The sequence below is a fragment of the Canis lupus genome, chromosome 2 (genome assembly GCF_003254725.2).
Source record: "Canis lupus dingo isolate Sandy chromosome 2, ASM325472v2, whole genome shotgun sequence".
NCBI classification, from domain to species: domain Eukaryota; kingdom Metazoa; phylum Chordata; class Mammalia; order Carnivora; family Canidae; genus Canis; species Canis lupus.
This window is the reverse complement of record NC_064244.1, coordinates 83,113,294-83,139,960: the sequence shown is the minus strand read 5'-3', so window position 1 is coordinate 83,139,960 and position 26,667 is coordinate 83,113,294. Positions and strand designations below refer to the sequence as shown.

General features: G+C 61.3%; 1 protein-coding gene across 6 annotated transcripts; it reads left to right on the top strand.

The window, feature by feature from the left end:
• Positions 1 to 327: 327 nt before the first annotated feature.
• Positions 328 to 13,186, top strand: LOC112678118 (angiotensin II receptor associated protein). Of its 6 annotated transcripts, none has more exons than XM_035713789.2 (6): positions 356 to 451; positions 1,044 to 1,133; positions 7,149 to 7,183; positions 9,437 to 9,542; positions 10,267 to 10,441; positions 11,681 to 13,186. In XM_035713789.2, the coding sequence occupies exons 1-6, from the start codon at positions 425 to 427 to the stop codon at positions 11,794 to 11,796; spliced, it is 549 nt and encodes a 182-aa protein (XP_035569682.1). In that variant the 5' UTR covers positions 356 to 424; the 3' UTR covers positions 11,797 to 13,186. The 6 variants fall into 6 exon arrangements, with proteins under 6 accessions (XP_025332990.1, XP_025332993.1, XP_025332992.1 ...); XM_035713788.2 differs by having other exon boundaries at positions 363 to 451; positions 10,267 to 10,462; XM_025477205.3 differs by lacking the exon at positions 1,044 to 1,133 and having other exon boundaries at positions 328 to 451; positions 10,267 to 10,462.
• The last annotated feature ends 13,481 nt before the right edge of the window (positions 13,187 to 26,667 follow it).

Here is a 26,667-nt window from a genome sequence, read left to right as displayed (position 1 = left end):
CGGGCGGGGCGGAGGGGCGGGGCGAGCAGGGCAGGAGGGCGGGAGGGGCGAGCGGGGCAGGAGGGGCGGGGCGGAGGGCGGAGGGGCGGGGTGAGCGGGGTAGGAGGGGCGGGAGGGGTGAGCGGGGCAGGAGGGGCCGGGCGAGCGGGGCGGAGGGGCGTAGCGAGCGGGGCAGGAGGGACGGGGCGAGCAGGGCAGGAGGGACGGGAGGGGTGAGCGGGGCGGGGGGGAGGGGCGAGCGGGGTGTAGGGGCGGGGCGAGCGGGGCAGGAGGGGCGGGGCGGACGGCGGAGGGGCCGGGCGAGCGGGGCAGGAGGGGCGGGAGGGGTGAGCCGGGCGTAGGGGCGGGGCCGCCAAGTTAGTCGCGGGAGTCGGAGCCCGGGAGCGGCCGCGGCGGCCGCGCAGGTGCCCTGGGCCGCGTCGGGATGGAGCTGCCCTCGGTGAACCTCAAGGTGGCGGCGGGCGGGGCCGCGTGGCGCGGGGTCGGGGCGGGCGCCGCTGTCCCCGGCGGGTGAGGCTGCGGGCCCAGAGCGGTGGCACGAGGGCTGCTGGGCGGGGGACGGCGAGCGGGGCAGGGCCCGGCTGCGAGGGGGAGGCGGCCGCCGCGGCCGAGGGCTCCGGGGAGGGGCCCGCGGGGGGCGGGCGGGCGGCGCGTTGCCCTTCCCCGGTGACCCCGCCGACCCCGCCTGGGCCTGCACGCCCCGAGCCCCCTGCAGGAGGCCGGGAGGGGCGCCGAGAGCCCCCGCGGGCCGGGCGGACACCTGCGCTCGGGGACCCCGGCTGACCCCGCCCGACCCCGCCCGCGGCCCGCAGGCCCGGAGCCGCCCCGCCTCGTCCCTGTGGGCGTCAGCGGGTTAACAAAACCCGCAGTTCCCGACACGTCGTTTCCAAGCCTGTAGCTCCAGCGCCCTTATTTCCTAAGAACCGGAACAACGGATAGAAGTTACTTAAAAGCAGAAAACCTCAACTCTGGGCCACTAGGAAGACGCTGCGAGGCTTCCTGGGGTGTCTTCATTTCCTGTGGCCTGTCCTCCGCCCCTCCAGATGCCAGCGGCTTCTTCTTTCTGTCGCCGCCCCTGGCCCCATGGGCTCCGCTCCCAGGCAGCTCCCGGGCAGCATTGGCCACCCAGGAAGGTGGGGAGCTTGGCCCAGACCTGCCATTCGGGGTGCGGGTCGCCCCCTCTGACGCTGTACCCAGGGACGCCCTCTTACTCACCAGTGACAAAGCATTTAGTCCCCGTGGTGTCCAGCATGGAAAGGGAGATATGGGGGACCAGGAAAGGACACGAGATCCGTGCTTGGGTTACTGGGGGGGCATCTGTGTTACGACTCCCCAGGGGCAGATTTTTCTCTAATCAGAAGCCTCCAGCCGGTGAGGTTCCCCGAGGGCAACCGAGGGGCGGGGGAATCAATATTCACCTCCGTGGGGGCAGCGGGGCGTCAGGCAGTGAGGAGTCCGCGCCCGCTGCTACCTTTTCTCCGATGTGAGATTCGCCTAAAGCCGTTGCCAGGGGAGCACCCGCTGAGGCACAGAGTTGCAGAAACTCATTCCTGGAGCGTCTGTGGCTCGCCAGGTTGTTCACTTGGTCACAGCCGCCTCCCGAGAAAGCTGACACTGTCACCTTCCTGACAGGTGAGCAAACTTCAGCTCGGGTCAGATGAGTAACCTGCCAGGGTCCCACAGGGATTAAGTGGCAGAGTCAGGCTTCGAGCCCACTGGGGTCAGACTTCAAGGCCATGTCCTTTCCTGGCCATAAGTGTATCCGAGGCAGGGTCTGGGACACCCTGACAGAGGGTTTATTAACCAACATTCGAAACTGAGTGTCCTGTATTTGTGTCGTTAAATCTGGGCATCCTGGGGGGGCGGGTGGTGGCTGATGACTCCTTTCTGTAGGGACTTCAGTGGGATGTTCTGAAGTCAGGTCCCCTCGGGGGCTGGGGAAATGCGCCCCTGTGGGCCTGCACCCCCTCCTTTCTTACGTTCTCCGGCAACTGGTTGAATGCCTGTCGTGCCCAGCCCAGCCAGAGTGGCCAGTGTGGTGCCGGCGAAAGCAACAGCTGCCCCAGGCCCTTCACACAAAGGGCCGTCCCTAACCGAGTCCCATCCGTGAGGCAGGTCCTGAGCCGGAGACGTGACATTGTAACAGGCTTAGAAAGGAATAGGCTTCGGTCTGGGAGATCTTTCCAGAAAAGGCGGGTGGGAGGAGGGTCCAGGAGGGTAGTGTGCACGCTTAAGGACTTCGGGAGCCGACTTCCTGATGGTAGTAGCGAGCAGGGCCATGCACGGGGCTGACCACCTGGCAGGCTATTATTGTGTGGTTTTTTGTTTTTTGTTTTTTTAAAGATTTTATCTATTTGTTTATGAGAGACACAGAGAGAGAGAGGCAGAGACACAGGCAGAGGGAGAAGCAGGCCACCTGCAGGGAGCCCGATGTGGGACTCAATCCCGGGACTCCGGGGTCAAGCCCTGGGCCGAAGGCAGACGCTGCACCGCTGAGCCCCCCAGGTGCCCTCTGTGTCCTGTGTTTGACGCCCCCCTCCACCGCCCTGGGCCCCAGGCTCCACAGAACAACCCCACGACACGGGCACGATGGGCCCTACTTTATGGAAGAGCAAACAGCAGTTCGAGGGCCCGGCGAGTTGCCCGGGGTGCCGGCTCCTGCCCCCCAGAGCCAGGCTGGGAAGCCCCGCCTGACTCTGCCGCCGCGGGAGGGTGCTGCCGTGGGCCTCTCAGCCCGGCCACCCTGGGGGCTGCCACCCCGTCCGCGGGCCGCTGGACCTTTACGCAGGACTAATGCAAACGGATTGCCTAGGAGGTGGGCCCGTCCCGCTCCGTTCAGCCCTGGGCCCTGTGTGGCAAGCGCGGGGCTGGGTCCTGCCCTCGGGCCCCGGCCTGCCCTTGGCCTGCCCTTGGCCTGCCCTTGGCCTGCCCTTCTGGCTCAGCCTCCTGCTTGCGCCGCCCTTCCCTTGCTCTTCCAGGCCCTGCGGCGCAGCGCACGCCTGCGGCTCCCGAGCTGTGTGACTCGCGGGGCCTCTTACCCTCCGGAGTGTCCATTTCCTCCCCGTAAGAAGAGGGTCAGAATAAACGCTCCGTCCTGGGGTGACAAGAGGACAATCCCGCTGTCCACGAGGGGGGTGGCGTTGCGTTTTTATTAGACCCGAGAGCCGTTCAGACGCCTGCACCGAGCGCCGTGTATCTGAGCATCGCCGTGTGGGCCGCGGGATGTCCCGCCGCCTCGGGGTTAAGAGCGTCGGTGCGCGCGCACACACACACACACACGCACGCACATGCACGCACACACATGCATGTTCGGTCGGGGCAGTGCAGACGCAGCGGTCCTGGTCGGGGGCGGGAGCTGTGTCGTTAGGGTGGTGCAGGAAGCCTGAGCCACGTGGGGACCCATGGTCAGTGCGTGGACACGCGGTGCCTGCGGGACCGTGTCTGTGCACAGGAGGCACCGCACTGGGACATGGGGAGGACAGGGTGGCCTCTGTTGCACAGAGAACGAACCCAGTGCACAGACACCCAGGGCTGCGGCCCCCGGACCGGACCCCAGGCGTCCAGGGCAGCACCCCACGACCCCGGCTGCCCTGGCTCCCCCCGCCCCCAGTCTCCTGGGGAACAGCCGGGCAGCCCCCAGGCCGAGCACTGTGTGAAGAGTCCTGAGCCCCCGGCTCTGCTCTTGCCCAGGCGCGTTGTCAGAGCCCAGTGCCTCCCTCCCCCGGTCTCAGGCGGTACCTGGGGATCCCTGGTGTCCCCCCCCGGTTACCAGAAACCTCTAGAGCAGCCAGCACGCGGCTCTTTGTGCTGAGACAAGTCGGGGGGCCCTCGTGGGTCGGGAGGGGCTGACCCACGTGGCTCGGTTTCTGCTGGGAGCTCTCCCAGACGTCGGGCCTCTGCAGGCCTGCGTGGCTGTGCCCTCCCTCCTCTTACAAAGATGGGGACACCTGGGGAGAGGAGACGTAGCGTTCTGGGGCTTTCTCCTCCCGAGGGCTGAGACACGATCCAAAGCTGCCAAGTTTCTTAACTATAAAACGAAAGTGATGTCACGTGGAGGGCACCCCGCGGCCCAGTTCCGGGTCGCTCTCTTCCCAAGACAGACGGCAGAGGTTTGGGCTTCGGGCAGGGGCCCACTGCGTATTCCAGGTCTTTCTAGCTCTTGGCAAAGTCTTTGTCTCGCAGGTGACACCACGATTGCCCCCGGCAGCTCGCGTCCCCGCAGGCTTGTGGGTCTCAGCCCTTCACCCTCCCTTCGTCACGCAGGCGCCGCGGGGCCCAGAAGCGCCCCGTGCTGGAGCCCCGCCGTGTGCGCGGTCTGGAGGTGGGAACCAGAGCGCCTGGAGATGGAGACGGTTCTGGAATAAAGGCCAACGAGGGGGGAGGCTCAGGTGTTGAGTCTTAGGCGGAAGGTGGTGATAGGAGCCCCTGCCCTGTGCTTCCTTCCCCGGGGTCCGCTCTTAGTGGGAAAGGCGGACGCCAGAACCACTGCGGCCGGTCACGTGCTGTGGCCTTGAGGCAGGCTCCCCTCTGTGGGCAGGGTTTCCTGTCAAGACTGGGGGGGCAGTGGTTGGCTCTTGAGATAAAGATCAGAAGTCTTCCCCACAAGCCCCAGCCCCCCCACCCCCGCTTCCTGTGTGCCCTCCACGGTCTCCTGTCCGGCCACCTTGGCGTCTTTCCAGTTTCCAGAGTGTTCCGTGCTGCCTTCTGCCACAGAGCCCTTGCAGGTACTGCCCCTTCTGCTTAAAATGCTCTCTTTTTTTTTTTTTTAAAGATTTTATTTATTTGATGGAGAGGGAGAGAGCACAGGCAGAGGGAGAGGGAGGCACAGATGCCCCAGTGACCTGGGAGCTGACACAGGCTCTGGCCGGACCCTGGGATCGTGACCCGACCCCTTAATCAGCTGAGCCCCCAGGTGCCCCGCGAAGTCTCTTCTTGACGCCCGCCTCGCTCACCGGCCTCGTAACCCCCCCGCACCCCCCCTTGTACAGGAGGCTCCTCTTCCTTTACTAGAATCTTCCTCGGAAAGACGGTCTCATTGGGGCAGCCGCTGGTGGCTTAGCACCGCCTTCAGCCCAGGGTGTGATCCTGGGGTCCCGGGATCGAGTCCCACGTCGGGCTCCTGCACGGAGCCTGCTTCTCCCTCTGCCTGTGTCTCTGCCTCTCTCTCTCTGCATCTCTCTGTATCTGTCATGGATAAATAAATAAAATCTTTAAAAAAAAACAAAAAAGAAAAAAAAAAGACGGTCTCGTTGGACCCCTCGCTCTGCGGTGATGATCTGCTCAGCAGGTGTCTCCCGCCACATGAGGTTCTGGGAGGGCCGCCCAGCCCCACATGTGCCCCGCTCACCGCTGGGTCCCCAGGCGGGTGCCAAGCAGATGCCAGGGGCGCCGGCTGACAGTCCAGATGTCTGAGACACGTAGCCCCATTTGGTCACGTCTCGTAAGCCTCTCGGGAGGACACCCTGGCACCTCAGCCTCCTCTGCCTCGGTGTCCCCATTTTGTAATGCAAGGAGCACACTGGGCCCCCAGAGGCCTGGCGGTCAGGGGCCACGGCCTCCTCCCCTGCACATGGCTCCTCCGCTCCCCGCACAGGATGGAGGGTGTGCGGCCCTCAGGACATGCCCGGAGCGCCACCCCGGCCCCCCGGTTGGACAGAGCGGCTTCCCCAGAGGCGGGCGCTGGGCCCCGGGGTGCAGCGGGACGTCCCGGCCGTCTGACCCGATTCCACCTCCCCCGCCTGCGGAGAGTGTGCGCGGTCGCCACCGGCTCAGGCAGCTCCCCTGGACCCTGGGAGCCTGGGCCACACTCGCCGCTGACTCCTAGGCCCACCGCCCGCCGTCCGGGGAGCCCGGGGCAGCCTCAGCTTCCTGAGTCTGGTTTTCCCGTCCATAGAAGGGGAGCGATCGTGGCATCTGTTCCAAAGGCTCGCGTGAGGGCTGGGCGCCGCTGGGTGCGCAGCAAGCGGGGCTCTTCTCGCAGGGCTCTTCCCTCCACGGCCACGGCTCCTTCCAGCAGGTGCCCTTCTGCCCTTTGCGGGGTCCGGAAGCCTGGGCCGTTCCCTGCACGGCCTCGCCCTGTGTGCCCCCTCCTGGGCTCTCGGCTTCCCCCCCAGCCCGACCCCCCAATCCCCTGAGTGACTCCTCCAAGGCCCCCCTCTACCACGGGGACCCCGAGGAAGCCCCCGTGGGGGTCCGGGGGCCCTGGCCCCCTGCTGGTCCAGGTCTGCTCTCTGCCCCCCTGCCCGGGCTCTGGCTCCTGCCTCCCCGTCTGTGCTCCCACCTGTGGCTCTCGCACACCTTGCCCCTCCCCTTTGCCAGGCTGGGCCCTGCTTGTCCCTTGGCACCCAGCGCCCTCCTCCTGAAGCTCCGCCCGCCGCCGGCAGCACCCTGCCCTCCCCATGGCATCTGCACCTCCTCCTCCACTTCCAAGCGGGGCCCTTGCCCTCACCAGCAGTGGAGACAAGTTCCACGAAGAGGGCTGTTATTTTAAACACATCCGGGATGGTGAAAGGGACGGGATAGCACAGAAATCTAGAAAAAAGTCGGGGGTTGTGTTTTGTTTCCTTAAACCGCAGCAAGTTACTTCCTTGCACAAAGCCCTCGGTGGCTTCCCTCCATGCACTTCAGATAAAATCCATGCTCCGCTGAGGCCCCAAGGCCTGCTCCTCCCGGGCCCCCCGCCGCCCTCCCCTGGCTCTTCCCCCGGCCCCCCGGTGCTCTCCCGCTCCTTGCACGCAGGTGGCCCCCCACCGTACCCCAGCTCTGCTGTGCCAAGAAAGCAGCCTCGGTGGATGGAGTCCCACGCACCCCCGCACCCCAGCCATTCCCGGTCCAGGCGTCCGCTGACGCCAGAGCCGATTGCCAGGTGCCCCCGAGGACCCCCCCCACCCTGCCTCTGGGAGCAGGAGGGGCTGTGGGCGTCTGCTGCTCCAGGGCACGCGGCAGCCCGGGCCTGGCCTCGCTCCTCGTCCTTCACCTGAGCCTGGTTCGCTCAGTGTGGCTGGTGGGTTTTTGTATTTCAACAGGTGTTTGCAAAGCTTGTTAGGCCCTATGCAGGGGCTTCCTGTGTTTCCTGGCTCCACAAGCCCCCCTCCCCGCCTCCCCGCCCCGGGGGGCGTCTCACTCAGTTCTCTCCTTCCTTCCCACAGATGATCCTGCTGGTTCACTGGCTGCTGACCGTCTGGTGAGTGACTCCGCAGGTGCCCGGTCCTGGGTCACGTATCTCCCGGGATCCTGTCCACGCGTCCCCTGGTCTTACCCGCGTGTCTCCTGGCCAGGTCTAAGACTAAACAGCCCCTCTGTCTAGAACGTCATCAGCAAGCCCCCCCGTGTTCCAAGACTGTCTGAGGGGCAGGCGGCTTCCAAAGGCCTTTGCCATCCCTGCCCCCCGTCGAGGCTTCAAGCCGTCATCGTCGGGGAGGTGGCCGGCCCAGGGCAGTCCCCACGGCTCAGACCCTCCTCCAGGCACTGCCCTTTGGGGCTCGGCTGACTCTGGTTCCTCCCCAGGCCTTCGTGTCTGGAGGGCGTGAGGTGCTAAAGCCAGGGGGCTGGTCTCGTGGGCAGCTGGACTCCCTGGGCCTAGAGCTCCTCGTGTCTGTGACCTCGGGTCAGTCATTGGGACTCCCTGCGTCGTTCTCTCACCCATAAGACGAGGGCATAACTGACCCGTGTAAGGTCACCGGGCGGTGAACGCACAGCTCCAGACACTAATAGGCACGATGGCTTACGGAGGGTGTCTGGGAGCAGCCACCGGGCCGAGCACCTGTGGGTGAGTCAAGGAGATGCTCACGACCCGAGGCGCAGGGCTGGACCCCTTTTCCCATATCGCAGTCCTGCCCAGAGACGGCCGACTCAGGATTCACACGCAGCTGAGCAGGGCCTGAGCAGGGCCTTACCGAGTGTCCCGCCCCCTGGGGCCTCGGTTTCCATCTGTAAGGACGGCACACCCCTCCCTATGGGGCTGGGGGTGGGGGGCGTGTCGTGCCATCCAGCCCCCGGGGCCTGCCGCCAAGGAGGGCCCGAGGGTGGCGGGCGACTCCACGATCGCCGTGGGGCTGCCGGGGCGACCTCGCTGTCCAGCCAGCGCTGGGAACCGTTGAGCTCCCGCGCCTCTGGCAGCCCCCCAAGTACGCTGCGAGTGTCGCACACGGTCACGGCGGATGACCTCGGGAAGCAGGGTCAGGACGTGGACTTCTCAGTCACACTCCCGGGCTTTGGGTTGTGGTCGGGCCGCACTCGCTCCTGAGGACCAGGAAGTCCGGTGACTTCTAAGGCTGCGGCGCCGCTCGCCTTCTGCTCTGAACTGCTGCGCGGCTCCCTAGGGCCGCTCCAGGGCCCGCGAGGCTGTGAAGGGGCGGCCCGGGCCGGGGCGAGTGTGGCTGGAGCGGCCTCTGCAGCGGCCCCTGAGCCCCCGTCCCGGCCGCAGCACCTGGGGGCTGTGCGGCCTGGGCCGAGGCACGTCATCTCCCCGTGGCCCAGCTTCCTCGTCTTCATTTTTTTTTTTTAAACATTTTATTTATTTGACCCAGAGTGAGCACAAGCAGGGGGAGCGGGAGAGGGAGAAGCAGGCTCTGTGCCCCGCAGGGAGCCTGACCTGGGGCTCGTTCCCAGGACCCCGGGATCGTGACCTGAGCCCAAAGCAGATGCTTCCCCAGCCGAGCCGCCCAGGCCCCTGGCTTCCTCCTGTTCAGAGCGAGGGTACTGCGCGCCCCGCTTTCTAGGGTCGTTACCATAAACGCGCATCCCTGAGTTCACGTAAAGCGCCTAAACGGGGCCAGGCGCCCCCGGGGGCTCTGGGTTAACTACTATTTTCGCTGGGTTGACGACCACCGAGGTAAACGCGTCGGTCGGCAGTCGGTGACGACACCCCGGGAACCACACGGGGCGGCACCGAGTGAGGAAGAGTCGAGGGGGCGCGTCACACCCGGCGGTCAGGGCGAGAGCGCGGCGTCCACGCGGGGCCGAGCCTCAAGCGGCACAGCAGGCCCCGCGTTCAGGGCGGCGCACGCAGGCGGCCGGCGGCGAGTCACGGGGCCCCTTGGGTCACGGGGCTCCTCGGGCCACGGGGCGGGTCTGTGTTTCATGGCACGTGGGCAGGAAGCTGTGGGAGACTCAGCAGACGAGGGGCGGCACCCGGTGACGTTAGTCGCTGCTGTTGAGGGAAGGGCCGGTGGGCAGGAGTGGGCGTCCGGGGCCCGCGGGGAGAGGCCCCGGTGGCGGGTCCTGGCGGGTGGGGGGCCGTGTGGCTGGAGGGGGCCAGAGCGGGGTCCCTTTGGGAAGCGAGGGCGACGGGGTTTGCTGCCGGTTCCAGCGCCCAGCTGGGCCGGAGGAGAGCGAGCGCCCCGGCCTCTTCACAGGGGCCCGGGACCCCGGAGCAGTGGCCTCGGGAAGGGGGGGCACCTGCAGGGTGGGCACCTGACGGGACCTCTTCCCACAGGGGCTGCATCACGTTCTCGGGGCCCTATCCCTGGGCCAACTTCACCGTCCTGGCCGTGGGCGTGTGGGCCGTGGCTCAGCGGGACTCCATCGATGCCATAAGTCTGGTGAGACAGGGGAAGTGGGAGGTGACCGGCCTGAGGGGCCGTGGCCCCCCATCCCATCCCATCCCACCCATCCCATCCCAATCCTGTCTCTTCCTGACGCCCCCACCTGCCCCCGATTCCCAGGTGTCTCACCCGGCCTGCCTGGCTCTGAGAGCCCAGAGTCCCTTGTGGCTGCCCCGACAGAAGCATGGGTGGGGTCCCCCAGGGGCCCCAGCGTCCCGCTCCTCGGGGGCGCTGGAGCACATGCCCAGTAACCCGCCTCCCCAAGGAGGGGTGCGGCCGGGAGCCCCACCAACGGGGAGCTCGTCTCCATCGTGAGGTCAGAGCAGATGCAGCCGTGCTGAACTCTGTCCCGGAGGCGCTCCCCCAGCCCCACTGCGCCCCGAGGGCCCGTCAGGGTGACTGCGGAGGAAGGAGCTCCCACTGGCAGAGACGGACCGGGGAACCCGAGGGACCTTCTATCCCAAAGGTTCTGGAACCGAGTCTTGTGCCCCATCCTGGCCTCAGGGACAGGGAAGAGCGGGAGTGGTGATGGGCTAGGCCCAGACCCGGGTCCACCCTGCGCTCGACCCTGTCGCCCTCGTTCGGGCGTCTCACCCGCGGCTCCTGCCCGCGGCCCGACCTGCCGTCCAGCACAGCCCGGGGCCACGGGAGCGCGGACGGAGCGCCCAGGCTGGCGCGTGTGGCAGCGGACGGCACAGGCCCGCGTGCCTCTGTCTTGCAGTTTCTGGGCGGCTTGGCGGCCACCGTCTTCCTGGACATCGTCCACCTCAGCGTCTTCTACCAGCGGACGGGCTTCTCGGACACGCAGCGCTTCGGCGCGGGCATGGCCATCCTCAGCCTGCTGCTCAAGCCCCTGTCCTGCTGCTTCGTCTACCACATGTACCGGGAGCGCGGCGGTGAGCACCTGCTGTATACGGGTGAGGCCGCCGCCCCCGGCCCCTCTGTCCCACCTGACCCGCAGCCCCTGCCCCAGCGAGCGGGCCTGGCCCCGGGGTGAGGGGTCCGAGGGTGGGGCCGGGGAGCGGGGCCCGGAATGCCGGGGAGCGGGAACGCAGGCTCCCGTGCTGCGGGCAGAGCGGGGGCGGGCCCAGACCCCGTGTCAGCCGGAGCTCGGATGCCGCGGGGTAGGCTCCTGCGGGGCGCCGGGCCTAGAGCCCCCCCCAGCAACATGCGGGCTCCGCGGCCAAGGGACGGGAGCTGCTGGCCTGGGCCACGGAGCCTCGGCCAGCAGGCACGGAACCGCGGGCGCTTTGTCTGGGGGCGTCCCGGCCACGTACCCTGGCCCGCCTGTGCCCCCACACTCCTCCTCGTGGTGCCTGGCCCATTTTCCTCTTCTCCTTCCCATGCTTCTCCCGTCCCTTCTCTCAGAGGCAGGGAGAGGGTAGGCGGTGGCCTTCCACTGTCCCCTCCCAAGGAGAGAGGCCCGATGGGCCTGCGACCCGCCCGCGGGAGCAGCTGGATCTGGGCAGCAGCGTCCTGTGGCCTCAGCATTGCCCTGGCCTGGCCCCCAGCTGGGGACGGTCAGGAACGTTCTTGCCGTGGGACAGATGAGGGAGTGGGCGACCAGAGCCCCTGGGACTTGTGCTGGGTCACAGGACGGTGTGCAGGGCAGGAGGGGAGCAAAGAGTATGGGCACACGGAGTCCGCGCCCCTGGCACCCTGGGCTCTGCGAGTGCCAGCTCTGGGCCTTCTGCAGAGTCACGTGGTGTCCACTGTGCGGGGAGGACCCTGCGGGCCCAGAGCAGAGAGCGCCGAGCGCGGGCTGCTCCGGGAAGGCCATCGCGGGGTGGCCAGGGCACTGGCTGCGGGCTCGCGCTGCCCTGGTGTAATGCCCTCGGCTTCAGGCTCCGCGCTCAGGGGCAGTCAGGCCCTCTCTTGGATCCTCAGGTTCCCCGTCTGTTAAGAGCACCTGCTCAAAAAATAAATAAAACAGATAAATAGATAGATGATAGATAAAAAGAACACCTGCTCTGTAGGGTTACGGGAGGACTAGCTGCGCACCGGCCAAAAGCTGGGGACTGTCACCCCCTTGGCGTCTCAGTGCCCTCCTGGTCGGGGGTGGATCTTGGTTGGGGCTCAGTGGAATGTCCCGAGTCCTCACCCTTCATCTTTCTCTTTCCCCTGTGACCCCCCAGGTTTCCTTGGGCCGTCACAGGAGCGCAGTGACTACCAGACGATTGAGTCACCAGAGGTGCCCGCGGACCCCTTTGTAGGCTCAGAGGGCAGGGGCCACTCCCCGCAAGGATACTGAGGCCAGCCGGCTTTGGCTGCAGCGCAGGGGCGAGGGTGGTGGAGCCCGGAGATGGCCCAGCGGCATCACCCCCCTTGCGCCGCGGGTGGCATCCCAGAGACGCTCCTGACCCCACGCCCCTGTCTTGGACTATGTTCCCCTGTCCCCAACCCCCGTCAGGTGCCCTGAGTGCTCACCCGTCCCAGGCTCCCTGCGGCCACCTCTCCCTTCGCTGGTCCGGGGCCGGGAACCTGGGGTCTCGTTACCTCCCGCAGCTGCCCCGTGCAGCCCCGTCCCAGCCTCGCCCGAGCCAGGCCCCACCTGTGGCTCCTGGCCTCCGAGCTGCCTGTGGGTCGCACTCAGCCCCGGAGCAGCCCGGCATGCGGTGGGGGTCCTGTGCTGCTCACTGCCTGGTGGCTTGCCACGTGGGGTCCTTGGGCTTGGGGGCAGCACCTGGGACCCACCACAGCCTCGGGCGGCCCTTCCTGAAGCCCGGCGTTGGCGTCGGGGCACGTGGCTACGTGCACTTTGAGCCTATAACCCCCAGCTGGGCCGTGCCTGGACCTGCCTGCGATTTCCTCTTTGAGTCCGCAGGGAACCGGGACTCAGCTGGCCTGTCTGCTGTGGGAGGACGTGGCCTCACGGGCAGCCGGGCCCACGCTGCGCCCCGCGTTGGCCCAGCGAAGGCCCAGCAGTGGAGGGCGCTGCGTGGTGTCAGCGGCCTCCGTGTGTCTGAGTCAGAGGGCTCGGGTACCGGCTTGAATCCCTCTCTGCCGCTTCTGGCCACGTGCCTCGAGCGACTTCACGCCTCCGACCTCAGTGTCTTCTGGAAAGGAGCTAATAATGCTGCCGGGGTGGTGATGCTGGGGAAGCGTGCAGTGCCCGGCCCTTGGAAAGCTCCCGAAATGGCGGCACAGTTGGTGGGCTGCTCCTTGATCCTGGGGTGCTGTGGGGTCCGTAGGTGGGAGGTGACCTCTTCTGGGCAGACCCTGTGTCTGGCCGTCGCGGGGACGGGACTAGCACTCGCCCAGAGCGTCCCACAGCCAGGCTCCTACCCTGTGTCGACCGGCCCGAGTGCCTGTGCTCTCCCAGGCCGGCCCGCCTGTCCCCGGCACGTCCCCCACGCCCCGTGTCCATCCATCCGAGGGCGCTCAGGACCTGCTGCTGCTGAGCCAGGGCTGCGGGGCTGAATCTGGAGCCTGCTCTCAGGGGACAGACCTCAGGAGTCTCTGTCAGGAGGCAGGAGCCCCACAAGGGACCTGTGGGGAGGGACCCGCACTCGGCACCCAGGGACACCGAGCGGGGGCAGCTTCACCGTCAGGCGGGTGAATAGATAATCCGCGGTACGTGCACTCTGTGGATGTGGCTCAGCAGGCCGCGCGTGTGAATAAACCACACCTGTTTCTGTTGACGTCGGTCCCCCCGTGTGAGCAGATTGCAGAGTGGCCCCTGCGACGTGTTAGCATGAACTTGAAACCCGCCAAGCGAGCCCGTGTGTCGTTCGTGAGCGAGTGGGTGGTGAACTAGAGAAGTGTGGGCTAGAAGGGAGGACCCTGCAAGCTCGTGGTCGGGGCAGCCTTGGGGGGCGGAGGTGTGGCCTCCAGGCAAGGGACTGACCCCAAGTCCTGGGTCCTTTGCTTACACCAGCCCCTGGCACATGGCAGGCTTGCGCCGCACATGCCCCTGTGCGTATGTTGTGAATGTATCAGGTTTTCAAGGGGAATGACAAGGTGAGGGGGACACAGTGGGGGGGCCGCTAACTGCCTGCGTCAAGCAGCGGGAAGAGTATATTCAGAGACTCTGGGTCCTCATAGTCCCAGATCTTCAAATCAGACCAGATCTTTACGAGGGGTGCAGAGAGGGCCCCTGTCTTAGGTCGTGCAGAGAGGGCCCCTGTCTTAGGTCGGGGTCCCCAAAAGCAGACCCTGAATGCAGTGTCTGGCTTGAGGCGAAGCAGGGGAGCTGGGCTTTCTGGTCATTGGCCGGGGGCTGCTCCGGCTTCGGGGGACGGCGACTGAACCTCCCAGCTACACTGGCTCCCCGAACCCGCAGGCCAAGTGGCCCCGGGAACCGGACGGCTGGCCTGCAAGAGCAGGGCCCTGATCCGAGGCCCAGGGACAGCGAGGGCCCCCAGTGGGGTGCCCCCTCTCCAAACAGCAGGTCTCCTAACTGACATTCTAGCATTCGTTCAACAAGCAACCAAGAGCCTGTGGGAGCTGGGAGTCCTCTAGCTGCTGGGGCTGCCAACATCAGGGGGAAAAAAGCCCCAAGTACCAGGCGATTCCCTTTGATGTGAGAGCTTCCAGGCAGGGGAACAGCTCGCGGGAAGGCTTGAGCATGTGTGTGCCTGCCCAGCCTGTTTCCGGGCACAGTCAGGAGGCCGGCGTGGCTGGAACCAAGGGAGGGAGGAAAAAATGAGGTCAGAAGGGCAGCAGGGACCCGGTAGCAAAGGGTTAGGAGGGCATGTGGGGACTTTGGCCTGTTCTGAGTGCGCTGGGGCCGCTGGAGGGCTTGGCGGTCTGACCTACACTCTGAAAGGACCCTGTTGGCTCGGGCGGGCGGGGAGAGTGGGGTGCTGCTGGCCACATTGAACAGAACACCACGCACCCGTTCTCGGTCCCAGGGAGGGACATCCGAGTCCTGCCCACTGCATCCTGGAGGTCGGGACACCGAGGGCAGCAGGGCAGGCGCGCCCTGGACGGACCACGCTCTACTCGAAAGGAGAAGACCAGCCTCGGTGGGACAGGGTGGGGGGGGTGTCAGTCCCCCCTGGCCAGCAGCAACCCCCGCGCCCTTACTCTCACCCCTCCCCGGCCCCGGTGGGAGGACGCTCCCCTCCCCGAGGACAGGCGCAGCAGTGGTGTGGGCCGGGGGCCACATGACACGCATGCTTGAGCAGAACAAAAGAGCAAACCTTGGACTTGAAACAGTAAGATATTCCCACACGGGTGACAAGGTCAGCTCCGCCTGCGTGGGCTCTGCATCTCTGGGTAAGGAAGTGTTCCAGCCTCAAGGCCCCATTGTCACCCGGCGAGTGGGATGCAGCCAGCTTGCAAGAGGCGGCCTTTCCCAACAGGGCAGCCCTTGGGTGTGTTTTGGAGGCAGAGCGGCAGGATTCACTCGTGGCCGGGGTGTAAGAAGGAGAAGGCCTGGGGCCCGAGCAGCTCGGAGCTCCAGCTGCCCCCGGCTGGGGGCGGGCGGCAGGAAGGCCGGGTCCAGGGAAGGGCCAGACAGGAATGGAGCTTCCAACCGACCGTCTCAACAGCGAGCTCTTCCAAAAAGGCCAGCTCTTGTAGACTCTTTTTTTTAAAATATTTCTTTATTCATGAGAGACACGGGCAGAGGGAGAAGCAGGCTCCCTGCGGGAAGCCCGACGCGGGACTCAACCACTGAGCACCCCGGCGTCCCTGTAGACTCTTGCCAGCACTCTGCATTTTAGTCTGTAGCGTCTGCCACTCTGGACTCTCGACCGCAGGCTGCCAACTCCTCTTGCCTCGGGTCTCCTGCTGGTGAGGGCTGAAGCCACCTGTCCGGTTCCCAACTCTTGTGTTTCTTGTTTTCACAAAGCTGAGCTTTCCAGATGAAGGAGCTGGAGATAAGCCCTGGTCCCGGGAGAGGTCACTGTCCTGTCCTGTTGGCCGGAACTGGACCAGAGCCAGCCGTCCCCGCAGGGGCCCCCGCCTTAGGCTCATCCTGCCTCAAGTCTCCAGAACAGCCTGGAAATTCCAGCTCTCCCCGCCTCCCCCTCCAAAACGGCCCTAGAGCCAGAAAGCTTTGGTCAAATCTCCACTGCCCCCCGTGACCGGCTGTACGAGACACAGGACAGCCCCTTCCCTCACCGTGACTCGGTTTCCTCATCTGAGAAGTGGGGATTGTCCCTGCCTGGCCCCGGGACGAGTGAGATCTGAAAATGTGTGACATCAGCGTTTCTCGTTGTGCTGTGACCGTTAATCATTGAGAGAGGGAGGGGGTGACGAGCGTAGGGGAGGAGAGAGCTTTCCTCCGTCCTCCGAGGGTCCCTGGCTGGGTCTGAAAGTTAAACTGACAAACACGAACAGGAGAAAAGCATGTGCGTTTTCTCGAACTTTCCCACGTACATGAGAACCTTCACAACAGAAGGACGTTTTCATGCCTTTCACACAACGAGACGATGAACACGCGAAGAATTGAGAGGTGGGGCCCGGGCTGGGGTAGTGAAGGTGACGCAGCAGGAAGACCAGGGTTAGTCTAGCGAGGTTGGTTTAGGCAGATCTCTCGGAGAGGAAGCCCCGTCTCTGGTGATAAGGATGTCCTCTCTCCCCGGCACACGGAGAATACCTTTCACGTAGGGATTTAGGGCTTGTTTTAGGGAGGTTCAGGGGACGGGGGCAGAGTGACTTTCTTGCTTCAGGCATTTTTTTTCCCCAAAAGCTTAGGGTAAGATGTTCAACACGCCACAGTGCCAGGCCTTGGGGGTAGCATGTCCTGAGCCCATCAGTCTGTCTGACCATCCACTCATTTATTCATTCATGATCAATTCCGTAATAATTTATCGAGTGCTTTCTACAAGTTTTGAAAAAATTATAAAACAGAGGTTTTCCTCACTGGCAACAGCAGAGCCCTGAGGGTCCAGTTCTCCGGGTAGTTGAGGGCTCACGTTCATACCTATTAATGTAGAGACTGTTGACAGAGTCAACAGGTTATTATAAAACATTACCATGTCAATGATCTTTTTTTTTTTAAGATTTTACTTATTCATGAGACACACAGAGAGAGGCAGAGACACAGGCAGAGGGAGAAGCAGGCTCCATGCAGGGAGCCCGACGTGGGACTCGATCCCAGGACCCTGGGGTCATGCCCTGAGCCCAAGGCAGATGCTCCACCCAGGTGCCCCCATATCAAAAATCTACACTCAGATTCACAAACTTGAACTCAAGGGGAGCTTCAAGCTCCCACAGCCCAGAAGTTTGAAAGTTTTAATTTCAAAACCTTGATTAAAAAAGAAATCTTGGCCAAGGAATAAGACAGAGCAGGTCTGGCAGAGCACACCAGCACCACCACCGCTGCCGCCACTCTGAGGTAGGGCACAACTGTTCTACATCCACCTTGTTTCATAGCTCAGGACACAGGCCCACAAACAGGAGACTTGGCCGAGGGGTACATGGAGACTTCTTGATTTTAGGGCCGGAATGTGCCAATGTGGAGATTAGGAAGCCAAGTAGAATTTAAAAGGAAATAAATAGAACTTCCACAAATAAATAGGAAAAAAAAAAAAAGGATTGTTGACATGGTAATGTTCTATAATAACCCGTTGACTCTATTATTTCCAGAAATAATAGAACAGTTAGAGACTCAATGGATGGGTTAATTCAAAGAATAGAAACACCAGAAGAATAGTAGCCTTGAAGATATATTCAAAGAAATTGCTCAGAATATACCAAAAAGCACAAATAAGAGAGGTTAGTAAAGAAACAAAGGATAGCAGGACAAGATCCAACATAACTCTCTTGGAGTTCGGAAGGAGCCCCTGGGAGAGAGGCAATAGTCAAAGGAATAATGGCAGAGAATTTTCCGGAACAGACAAGACACCAAATGCAGATTTGGGAAGCCAAACAATCCCCGCACGTAAGAAATCCACATCGGTAGTCATCCTGGTGGCCCTTTGTTCAGAGTTGCTTAATCTTGGACACCTGGAAGCAATCTGGCACTGCTTTATAACAAACATAGAATGAGTGGTTCAGGACACCAAACATGAACATTAAGATCCCGAGAGCGGAGGCGGCTGACTGGCTACTTTTGATCTCAAGGTCATGAGTTTAAGCCTCGTGTCGGACTCTAGAGATTACTTAAAAAAAATTTTTTTTTTAATTTAAAAATTAAATTTAAAAAATCCCAAAAGCAACCGGGTAGAAAAGATGTTGTCCTAAAAGAAATGACAATTACATGGGCAACCGATGTCTCAACAGCAACAAAAGGAGTCAGAAGACAGGGGACTGGTATCTTCAGAGTGGTGCGAAAGCAGCTGTGTGCTAGGAGTTATCTTTCGGGAATGAGGAAAATAAAGGCCTATTCAGAGAAATGACAACAGAGTTTGTCACCAACAGATCTTTGATACAGAAACATCTGAAGAATCTTCCGAAGGCATTTTTCCACAAGGAAGGGCTGACATACACAAAGGAAACAGTAAACACGATTTAATGATCAAAACAGTCCTGGTACACGGCGGGAGGAGCTGGCCAGGCACAAAGTGTGATAAAGTCCTTTTCTGTCTGCAAGGAGGGTAAACACTGGATTAACTTCAGATTCTGCCAAATTAGTGTCTCAGAGAACCACTGAAAGAATAGAGGTGGAATGTGCAACTTCCAGGACAGTGTTGGGCCTGTGGGGGAGAGAGAGCCTTGATCAACTCCCCTGTTGTGGTGGCGGTTGTTTGATCAATTCTTAAAAAGTCGAGAAAGGAGAAAAAAAGAAACATGAAGTTGGACCATTAGCAAACACAAAAATAAGATGGTTTTTGTATATACACGTCACGATCATACCTTTGCAAATGACTTCCTAGAAACTCCCAGCTCTGCTTGTGTTTATAAAAGACACACCTAAGATACACAGACACAGGAGGGCTGCCCGTGCAAGAATGAAAGAACGTCAGGCAGGCGGGGGTGCCAGACCGGCTCAGTTAGTGGATCACGCCGCGCTTGATCTCCGTGACCTGAGTTCGAGCCCCGCGTTGGGTGTGGCGTTTACCTAAAAATAAATCTTTTTTAAAAAAAAGAAGTCCGAACAGGCAAATGATGACCCAAGAGAGCTGGTGTAGCCGCATTAGTAAGAATCAGGCCAACTCGCCTTCAAGGCATCAAGTATTACTTGAGATAAAAGAGCACCAAGATCCGAGGAACGGAAGGGGCGGGCGGTAGACGAGATCTGGGAGACGTTAGACCCACAGACTCGGGCAGGAGGTAACAGTTGCTCCTCCTTCCAGAACTGCTTCTCTTTTAGGATGCTCTTCGGCAGTTACTTGGTAAAGGCTCGCCTCAAACCGGTGAGACGGCAGAGGAGGCGATACCACCCCCGCGGCTGCAGATGAGAAGCTGAGTGAGGGTCCTAGGAGTTAGGGACCGGCCTTAGGGCACAAGCAGCAGAACGATGGCCTTACGGGTCCTCTGACCCGGGGCCAAGTGCCCTTTCCTGTCTCAGTTGGAACCGGGAAAGCGACGGATCTGGACAGAGGGTAGAAAGGCAGGCTCCATGGGAGCAGCATGGCAAAGGCCTGGCAGGTGGGCACGCCTGGCCCACCCCCGGGCTCTGGGACACGGGAGGAGCGGGCGCGGGGGACTCCGGGCCGTTTCAGGGGGACCCGGCGGCCGGCAGCGTCTCCCGTCTCGCAAGGGCAGCCCTTGCCCCAGGCCGCGCTTCGCCACCGGATGCGCAGCGGGGCCGGGACCCTCGGGGAGGCCCTGGCGCTCGGCTGGTCGCCCCATCGCGCCCCGGGGCCCCCGCCTCGAGCCCCCGCCGCGAGCCCCCGCGTGCACCTGCAGGCTCCGTGGTTCCCCGGCGCCCCTCCCCCGCCGGGTCGTTAGCCTCCGCGGACGCTCAAGCCCCAGGGGGTGAAGGAGGCCCCGAGGGAGGCCAATGGACGCAGGAGCCGGTCCAGGAGGCCAGGAACACCGCCCCCGTTCTTGGGTGGGAAGACGGGGAGGCTCTGAGGTCCTTAGCTGGGCGGGGGGGCAGACGGGGGGGGGGGGAGGAGCACTCAGCTGGCAGGTGCGTGGGGGGGGAGGGCAGGCTCTGAGGTCCTTAGCTGGGGGGGGCGGGGGGGGGGCAGACAGGGCGGGGAGAGGAGCACTCTGCCTGGTGGGGGAGGGCAGGCTCTGAGGTCCTTAGCTGGGGGGGAGGCAGACGGCGGGGGGGGGGGGGGGGAGGAGCACTCAGCTGGCAGGTGCTTGGGGGGGAAGGGCAGGCTCTGAGGTCCTTAGCTGGGGGGGAGGCAGACGGCGGGGGGGGGGGGGTGGGAGGAGCACTCAGCTGGCAGGTGCGTGGGGGGGAAGGGCAGGCTCTGAGGTCCTTAGCTGGGGGAGCGGGGGGGGGGGGGGGGGCAGACAGGGCGGGGAGAGGAGCACTGAGCCGGGAGGCACAGGGCAGGAAGGGATCCCGCGGGGGCAGGGGTCAGGGGTCCTCCCGGCTCCCTCGGAAAGAGGTGGGGGCAGGGCGGTCCTGGTTCTGAGCATGCGCCTGGAGCTGGGCCTGGGGCCTGGGCGCCTCGGCAGCCCCTGCTGGGCAGGTGGCCCCGTGGAGTCCCAGGGCCTCGTCTCTAAAACAAGGGACCCAGGGCTTGGGGCTGCGGTGCGGATTTGACGGGCACGTCCGACGGCTCTTTGCGCGCAGGGTGGAAGCAAAGAGGCTGGGCCCGGCGGAGGGGGTCGGGGGACTGGGTCGCAGCCCCGCGGGGAAGCAGCCCCGCTGCATTGGCCTGTTGGGGGAGAAAAGTCCTGCAGGATAAGAGAGGACAGAGTGGGGATGATGTGATCCCTGTGCGGTTCAGGAGCCGACCGTCGAACACTGGAGAAAGAATTCTTTTTTTTTTTTAAGATTTTATTTAATTAATTTATTTATTTATTTATTTATTTATTTATTTATTTATTTATTCATGAGAAACAGAGAGAGGCCGAGACAGGGGCAGAGGGAGAAGCAGGCGCCATGCAGGGAGCCCGACGTGGGACTTGATCCCCTGACCCCAGGGTCACACCTGAGCCAAAGGCAAATGCTCAACACCCAGGTGTCCCTGGAGAAAGAATTCTTGAGATGTTATCAGTGCAAAAAAACAAAACAAAACAAAAACGGGGGGTGGTTTTATTAAAGCACAGGGACGGGACTCATGGGCAGAAAGAGCTGCACCAGGATTGTGAGGAGTGGCTGATGATGGACTTTTACCTCTGTGGAGGGCCGGGCCGGGGGAGAGGGGGTAGAGGCGACTGTTTGTCGGGAATTGTGGCTGAGAGAAACGTCTGCAGGACCTTGGAGGTCTGGCTGTTGTACGTCTGTGATGCAACATCACCATGAGTTGCTTGAGGAACGTCACCCTCTGTCTCACATACTCAGCGGCAGGCTGCAAGCAGTAAAGAGATTTATTTATTTTATTTATTTTTAAAGATTTTATTTATTTATTCATGAGAGACACACAGAGAGAGAGGCAGAGACCCAGGCAGAGGGAGAAGCAGGCCCCATCCAGGGAGCCCGATGCGGGACTCGATCCCGGGACTCCAGGACCAGCCCCGGCCCAAAGGCAGGCGCTAAACCGCTGAGCCACCCAGGGATCCCCCTGTAACCTTTTCTAGTCAGAGTTGTTTCCTTTATTTCCATCAGTCTCAATTACATTTAGCAAGACTTTAACCCTCAGGAACTTTAGTCTTCACCAATTGTGAACTACACCAGAATTCTCTAGATGGCAAATTTGTGCATACTTTTCAGAATTTTAAAAACATGTTTTGCCGAAGTACAATCTTTCAGTAAAGCACAAAGCATGTTTACCAACAGACCCAAGTATCCTCAGCTTCTCTGCAATATGAAGCCAAAAGCACAAACCAGCGTCCAGTAATCATTGCTTTAGTATTTTCTCTCATTTGGAAAAGACCTCGATGTCCAGGGCATTCAATCCCATTTCTCATCCAAATGAACCTTTAAAGCTTCAGGTTGCCAGAGACTTTTTTTTTTAAACTTTATTTTTTTATTTATGATAGTCACAGAGAGAGAGAGAGAGAGAGGCAGAGACATAGGCGGGAGAAGCAGGCTCCATGCACCGGGAGCCCAACGTGGGATTCGATCCTGGATCTCCAGGATCGCGCCCTGGGCCAAAGGCAGGCGCTAAACCTGCTTCGCCACCCAGGGTTCCCTAGGTTGCCAGAGACTTTGAAAGCGATCCTAACGATTACCCATGAAACCCTTGAGACAGACAAAATCAACCATCATTTTAAGTCCTCTTTTTGCTGACAGATTGGAACAGAGGTCACGAGCTTATTTGACTTTTTGTAAACCTTAGCAGGATAGAAGTCTTAGGTTTAGTGCTGACACCTGTAAAGGCACGTCTTCATCCACTCAGCAAACTTAAATTGAGTTTAAATATCAAATATGTTCCTCCTGGGTCCACTTCAAAGTCAGTTTGTTCTCCATTGTCAGGGTCTACGTGGGGCCGTGGCGGGAAATCTGAAGGGGGCGGTGTAAGTCCAAGGGCTGGGGTGCTCCTCGCTCCCGGACAGCGAGAGAAGGGGCAGGAGCCAGGGAGGTGGAGGCGCCAGGAGGGCACGGGAGCCAGGTGGTCCCCGAGGTGGTGCAGAACCAGGGGGAACGGGAGAGGGCAGGAGAGGAGCCCCCAAGGCGCCTCCAGGAGGGTTGGCGGTGGACGAAAGCCCAGGGGGCAGGGAAAGAGGATTTCCGGGCCTGAAGCCCCTCAGCCTGGACGGACGAAATGACAGATTTTCTTTCCACCAACAAGTGGAAACAGGCGGTCCATGTCGGGCCGGAGAAGACAGAGAACAAAAGGGATTTTGGCAGCTGCTTGGGAATATTGGTGAAGGCCCCATCCCAAGATGATTGGCTCCAATGATCAGAGCCACTGACCCAGGAAATGAAGGGGGGAGAGGCCCCCACACACCGCTGGAGGGATCTGGGACCGTCAGGAGCAACGGTGAGGCAGCGTCCCCTTCGTCAGCAACCGCCCGTGTTTCCTCCAGCAAACTGGGTTTGGTCGGAGGAAGCCTGTTTAGACGACATCATCCCGTGTGTCAGGAGACTGGCCAGTCTAGGAAACCAAACACATTCTACGAGGCCCGCAGCTCGGAGCCCTGACTGAGGGCCAGGAAGGCCTGGCCACCGGGTTCCTCCATCCGCTCACCCTGTGTCCTGCAGAAGAGACCTGCCAGATTGATTGTGTCGAAGCTCAGGGTCCCATTAACGGACCGTTTTCCCTTGTCTCCTAAGGAGAGGCCACGCAGTGTTCCGGAACACCGCTCCTTTCTTAAATCTTGCAATCCCAATTGTTTCCAGTGGGTAAAAGGGCTTCCCAAGGGAGGGTCCTTGGGAACTGAAAAAGAAGCCTAGAAGGCCTGTTACCAAGAACCCTCCACCCCCCGCCACTCCCTGGTGGCATCCCACATAGGATGTATCCGAGGCGCCTGGTGTCAAAGCGACCCCAAAGTGTCCCTCTAACAAAATTGCTATGATCCCTGCCCTGTAGGAGGGATGCTGGCGCCCCCCACCCTGCTTCCCCATTGCATCTGAGGCTACAAATGGGTCTTCACCTTGCCATGCTGTGCCACAAAGAACCCGCCATTTTTAACCCGTGGAACATGCTAGAAAAGTTTTACAAGAGGAAATTAGCCAATGTAACTGAAGTGCTAGAGGATGTTGAGAGAAAACGGTAAAGATAGGAATCCATGTGGTTTAAGCGACATCCCAACACATCTAGTCCCTATAGCCAACTTCCCTAGGAAATGGTCCCGGCCGGGGGTTAATTCAATCAGGTGCTGCTTTCAGCTGGCTCCCGGGGGAGTTCTCACAGCCAGAAGTGGCTGGGCCTGGGATGTGGAGGGGATCACTGAGCCCCGGTGAGGAGGAAACCTCACATGGGAGTCTTAAGATTGGCTGCTGTGCTGGTCCCTGAGGTGGCTGTCCTGTGCCCAAGACAGACAACTGTGTATAAGAGTAGGAATAAAGGAGGAGCACTGGGGGGCTCAGTCGGTTGGGCATTTGCCTTCGCTCTGGTCACGATCTCTTGGTCCTGGGATCGAGCCCCATGTCGGGCTCTCTGCTTGGTGGGGAGCCTGCTTCTCCTTCTCCCTTTGTGTGTGTTCTCTCCCTCTTTCAAATAAATAAATAAATCTTTGAAGAATAGGAATAAAGAGGGACGCCAGGATGCCTCTCTTTGAGCACCCGCGAGATCGAGCCCTGACTCAGGCTCCTTGCTCTGTCTGCTTGAGAGTCTCTCCTTTGCCCTCAGCCCCTCCCTCTCATGCTCTCTCTCTCTCTCTCTCTCTCTCTCTCCTAAAATGAATTTTAAAAATCTTAAAAAGAGGGCAGCCCGGGTGGCTCAGGGGTTGAGCGCCTGCCTTTGGCCCAGGGCATGACCCTGGGGTCCCGGGATTGAGTCCCACATCAGGCTCCCTGCATGGAGCCTGCTTCTCCCTCTGCCTGGGTCTCTGCCTCTCTCTCTCTGTCTGTGTCTATCATGAGTAAATAAATATAATCTAAAAATAAAAATAGGAATAAAGAGAAGGCATCAAGTTTCTGGGTCTTGTTACCACTCTGGCCAGGGGTGTAGCTTCCAGCCGGAAGGCAGGCTCTCTCCTCGGCGGAGGACGGCCCTGGGCTGGAGGATTGCCTCCTGAGCAATCAACAGGAAAGTGTTCCAGGAAGACCGTCCTCCTTGAAAAGCCCCTGAAATGAAAGTAAAAAAAGAGAAAATACCAAGTTGGCACCGAGACTCAGGGTGGAGATGAGATGACTCAGGCCCCACGCTGGGCACCAGAATGACGTGATTGGATATATGGTTTGGGAGCAAACAGTCAAGAGAGAATTCTTGGGATATTTTTGGTGCAAAAAGGTGGTTTTATTAAAGCACAGGGACAGGACTCATGGGCAGGAAGAGCTGCACCGGGATTGTGAGGAGTGGCTGATGACGGACTTTTACGTTTGCGGAGGGACAGGGGTAGAGACGGTGTCAGTGTGTCGGGAATTGTCGCTGAGATGTTGGTCCTCCGACGTCTGCAGGACCTTGGAGGTCTGGCTGTTGGACGTCTGTGATGCAGCATCACCATGAGGGCAGCCGGGCCTTCCTACAGGAACGTCCTATTGCCCGGCTCAGGTATTCCTCGGGGGCTGCAGGATGGAGACTCGGATGAAGCTACGTTTCTCTGGCTTCTGTTGTACTCCTCAGGGAGCTGCCACGTCGGGGACAACGGTCGGGGAAGGGCTCGGTGCCAGGGTCGAGGCAGGCCTGGAAGGAGAGAGCGAGAGCGAGAGGCCCCGGGCACAGGGAACGGCGCAAGGGAGGGACTCGGGGTGAGGTCACGAGCTAACTGGGGGCCAGGTAGCACAGGACAGGGGTCAGCAAACATCCCTAAAGGCCAAGGAGCACATGTCTAGGCCTCGAGGTCCAGGAGGTTTCTGTTCCAACTTCTCTGGCCCCTGGTACCTAGAGAGTAGCCAGGCCAAGCCATGGGGGGCGCCCGGGGGCTCGATAGGTGGAGCGCGGGGCGTGATCTCAGGGTCCTGGGGTCTCAGGATCCTGGGATCGAGCCCCACGTCGGGCTCCCTGCTCAGCAGCGGGGACTCTGCTTCTCCCTCTCTCCCCTACTCATGCTCCGTCTCTGTCTTTCTCAAATAAATAATCTTTAAAAAAGCAAGCAAGCAAGCAACAAGGCCATAATCCCTAGCTGGGGCTGTGTTCCAACATAACTTCCCTTACATAACAGGCCCCGCTATTGGGCCTTCAGGCGAGCTCGGAAGAGCAGGGACGAAGCCGGTGGGCAGGAGGGGAGGGCAGGAAGACCCAGTCAAAACCCAAACTGAATAAAACAAAGCAGAGAGTCAGGCTCATTGCCAGGCTCTCCGCTCAGGGCTGCGGGCGATGCCTTCCCACTGCTCGCAGGTAAGGAAGGGGTTTTTATGGGATAAATATGGAAGTTATCTGGCTTTTGTTGCCGGTTGGTCACCTAATGGTCTTTCTTACTTGGATCGAGGGAGCTGATTCAAGGGACTTGAGGGGAGGGAGGAAGCGCAGAGAGAGCAGACCGGCTTGGTGCTTGGGGTTTGCCCGGGGCCCTGTGCTGATTTCTGAAAAAATTCCCCTGTAAATTCCCCTAAGTTTAGGCTAAACGTCCTTTATGCACCTGCACTGAGCATCTCCGTTCTGCCCTTGACAGAAGGGACTCCATTTTAGTTTGGTTCGACATCCAAGAAGGGGGCATCCTGGAGCCAGGGAGGCGGGGTTCCCCAGGGGACCAGCGAGTGACCACCGTCCCAGTGCTGCCGCTGCCCCAGGGGTGGCCGGGGTGGGGGTAGCATCTCGGGGATCACCGGGAGGGAGGAAGGCAGCTCTGGGCAGGTGGGGGCGGGGGGAGCCAATTGCAGTGAGGTCAGCGGAGGTGGGGATGGGAGAGGAACTGGGATTTGAGTGTGGGGACAGTGGGAGAGGCGGCCAGGGACCTAGAGGCTCAGGAAGGCTGGTGCTGGGTTTTCTGGGTGGCGGGTCTTGCTTTCCGTCTTTTAAAGCTGGAAGAAACAACCACCTGCTTAAGTGCTCATGGGAATGATTCAGTAAAGAAGAGGGAAGTTTTGATGGGGGGAGGGGTGGTTTCTGGAGCAGGGACGTTTGGGGAGCAGGGACGTCGGAGCGTGTGTCCCACCCCCGGGCTCTGCACCCCGGTTCAGGCCTAAGTCTGCGGTGGGGCTATGGGGTCAGAGGTGCCTTTCCTGACTCACAGAAGGACCCCTCGGAGATTGTGGTGGCCCTGAGATGGCGCCCGGAGTGCAGGGGGGTGGTCAGGCTGGGAATGGGACCACAGGACGGGGGAAGGGCCAGGAGGCTCCGCCTGGAAGCTGGCCGGTAGAGAATGCCTTTCTCTTCTGATTTTGCCCTATTTTGTGAGTCTGCTGGAGGGGGGGCGGGGAGGGGAGAAAGGGTGGCCCGGGTTTGAGGACAGGCCAGGAAGTGTGACCTGGCCTCTACGAGGGAGGGGAAAGGGAGTAGAGTCTGATTCTCCAGCAGCCTGTGCGCCCACTTGGGATCGAAGGTGGTCACTTGGAGCGAGGTCGTCGGTCGGTGCAGCAGGAGGGTGAAAACCACTCATCAGCTGTGTGCAGAGAGAGCAGGGGTGCGGGGCCAGGGCCGGGGTGTGCCAAAGGGCGCTTACACACCCGCCC

Coding starts and splice junctions, on each gene's coding strand:
- LOC112678118 (XM_035713788.2), top strand. CDS start 425: ATGGAGCTGCCCTCGGTGAACCTCAAG. Junction 1,134..7,148: donor AGCATTGGCCACCCAGGAAG/GTGGGGAGCTTG, acceptor TCCTTCCCACAG/ATGATCCTGCTGGTTCACTG. Junction 10,463..11,680: donor TGAGCACCTGCTGTATACGG/GTGAGGCCGCCG, acceptor GTGACCCCCCAG/GTTTCCTTGGGCCGTCACAG.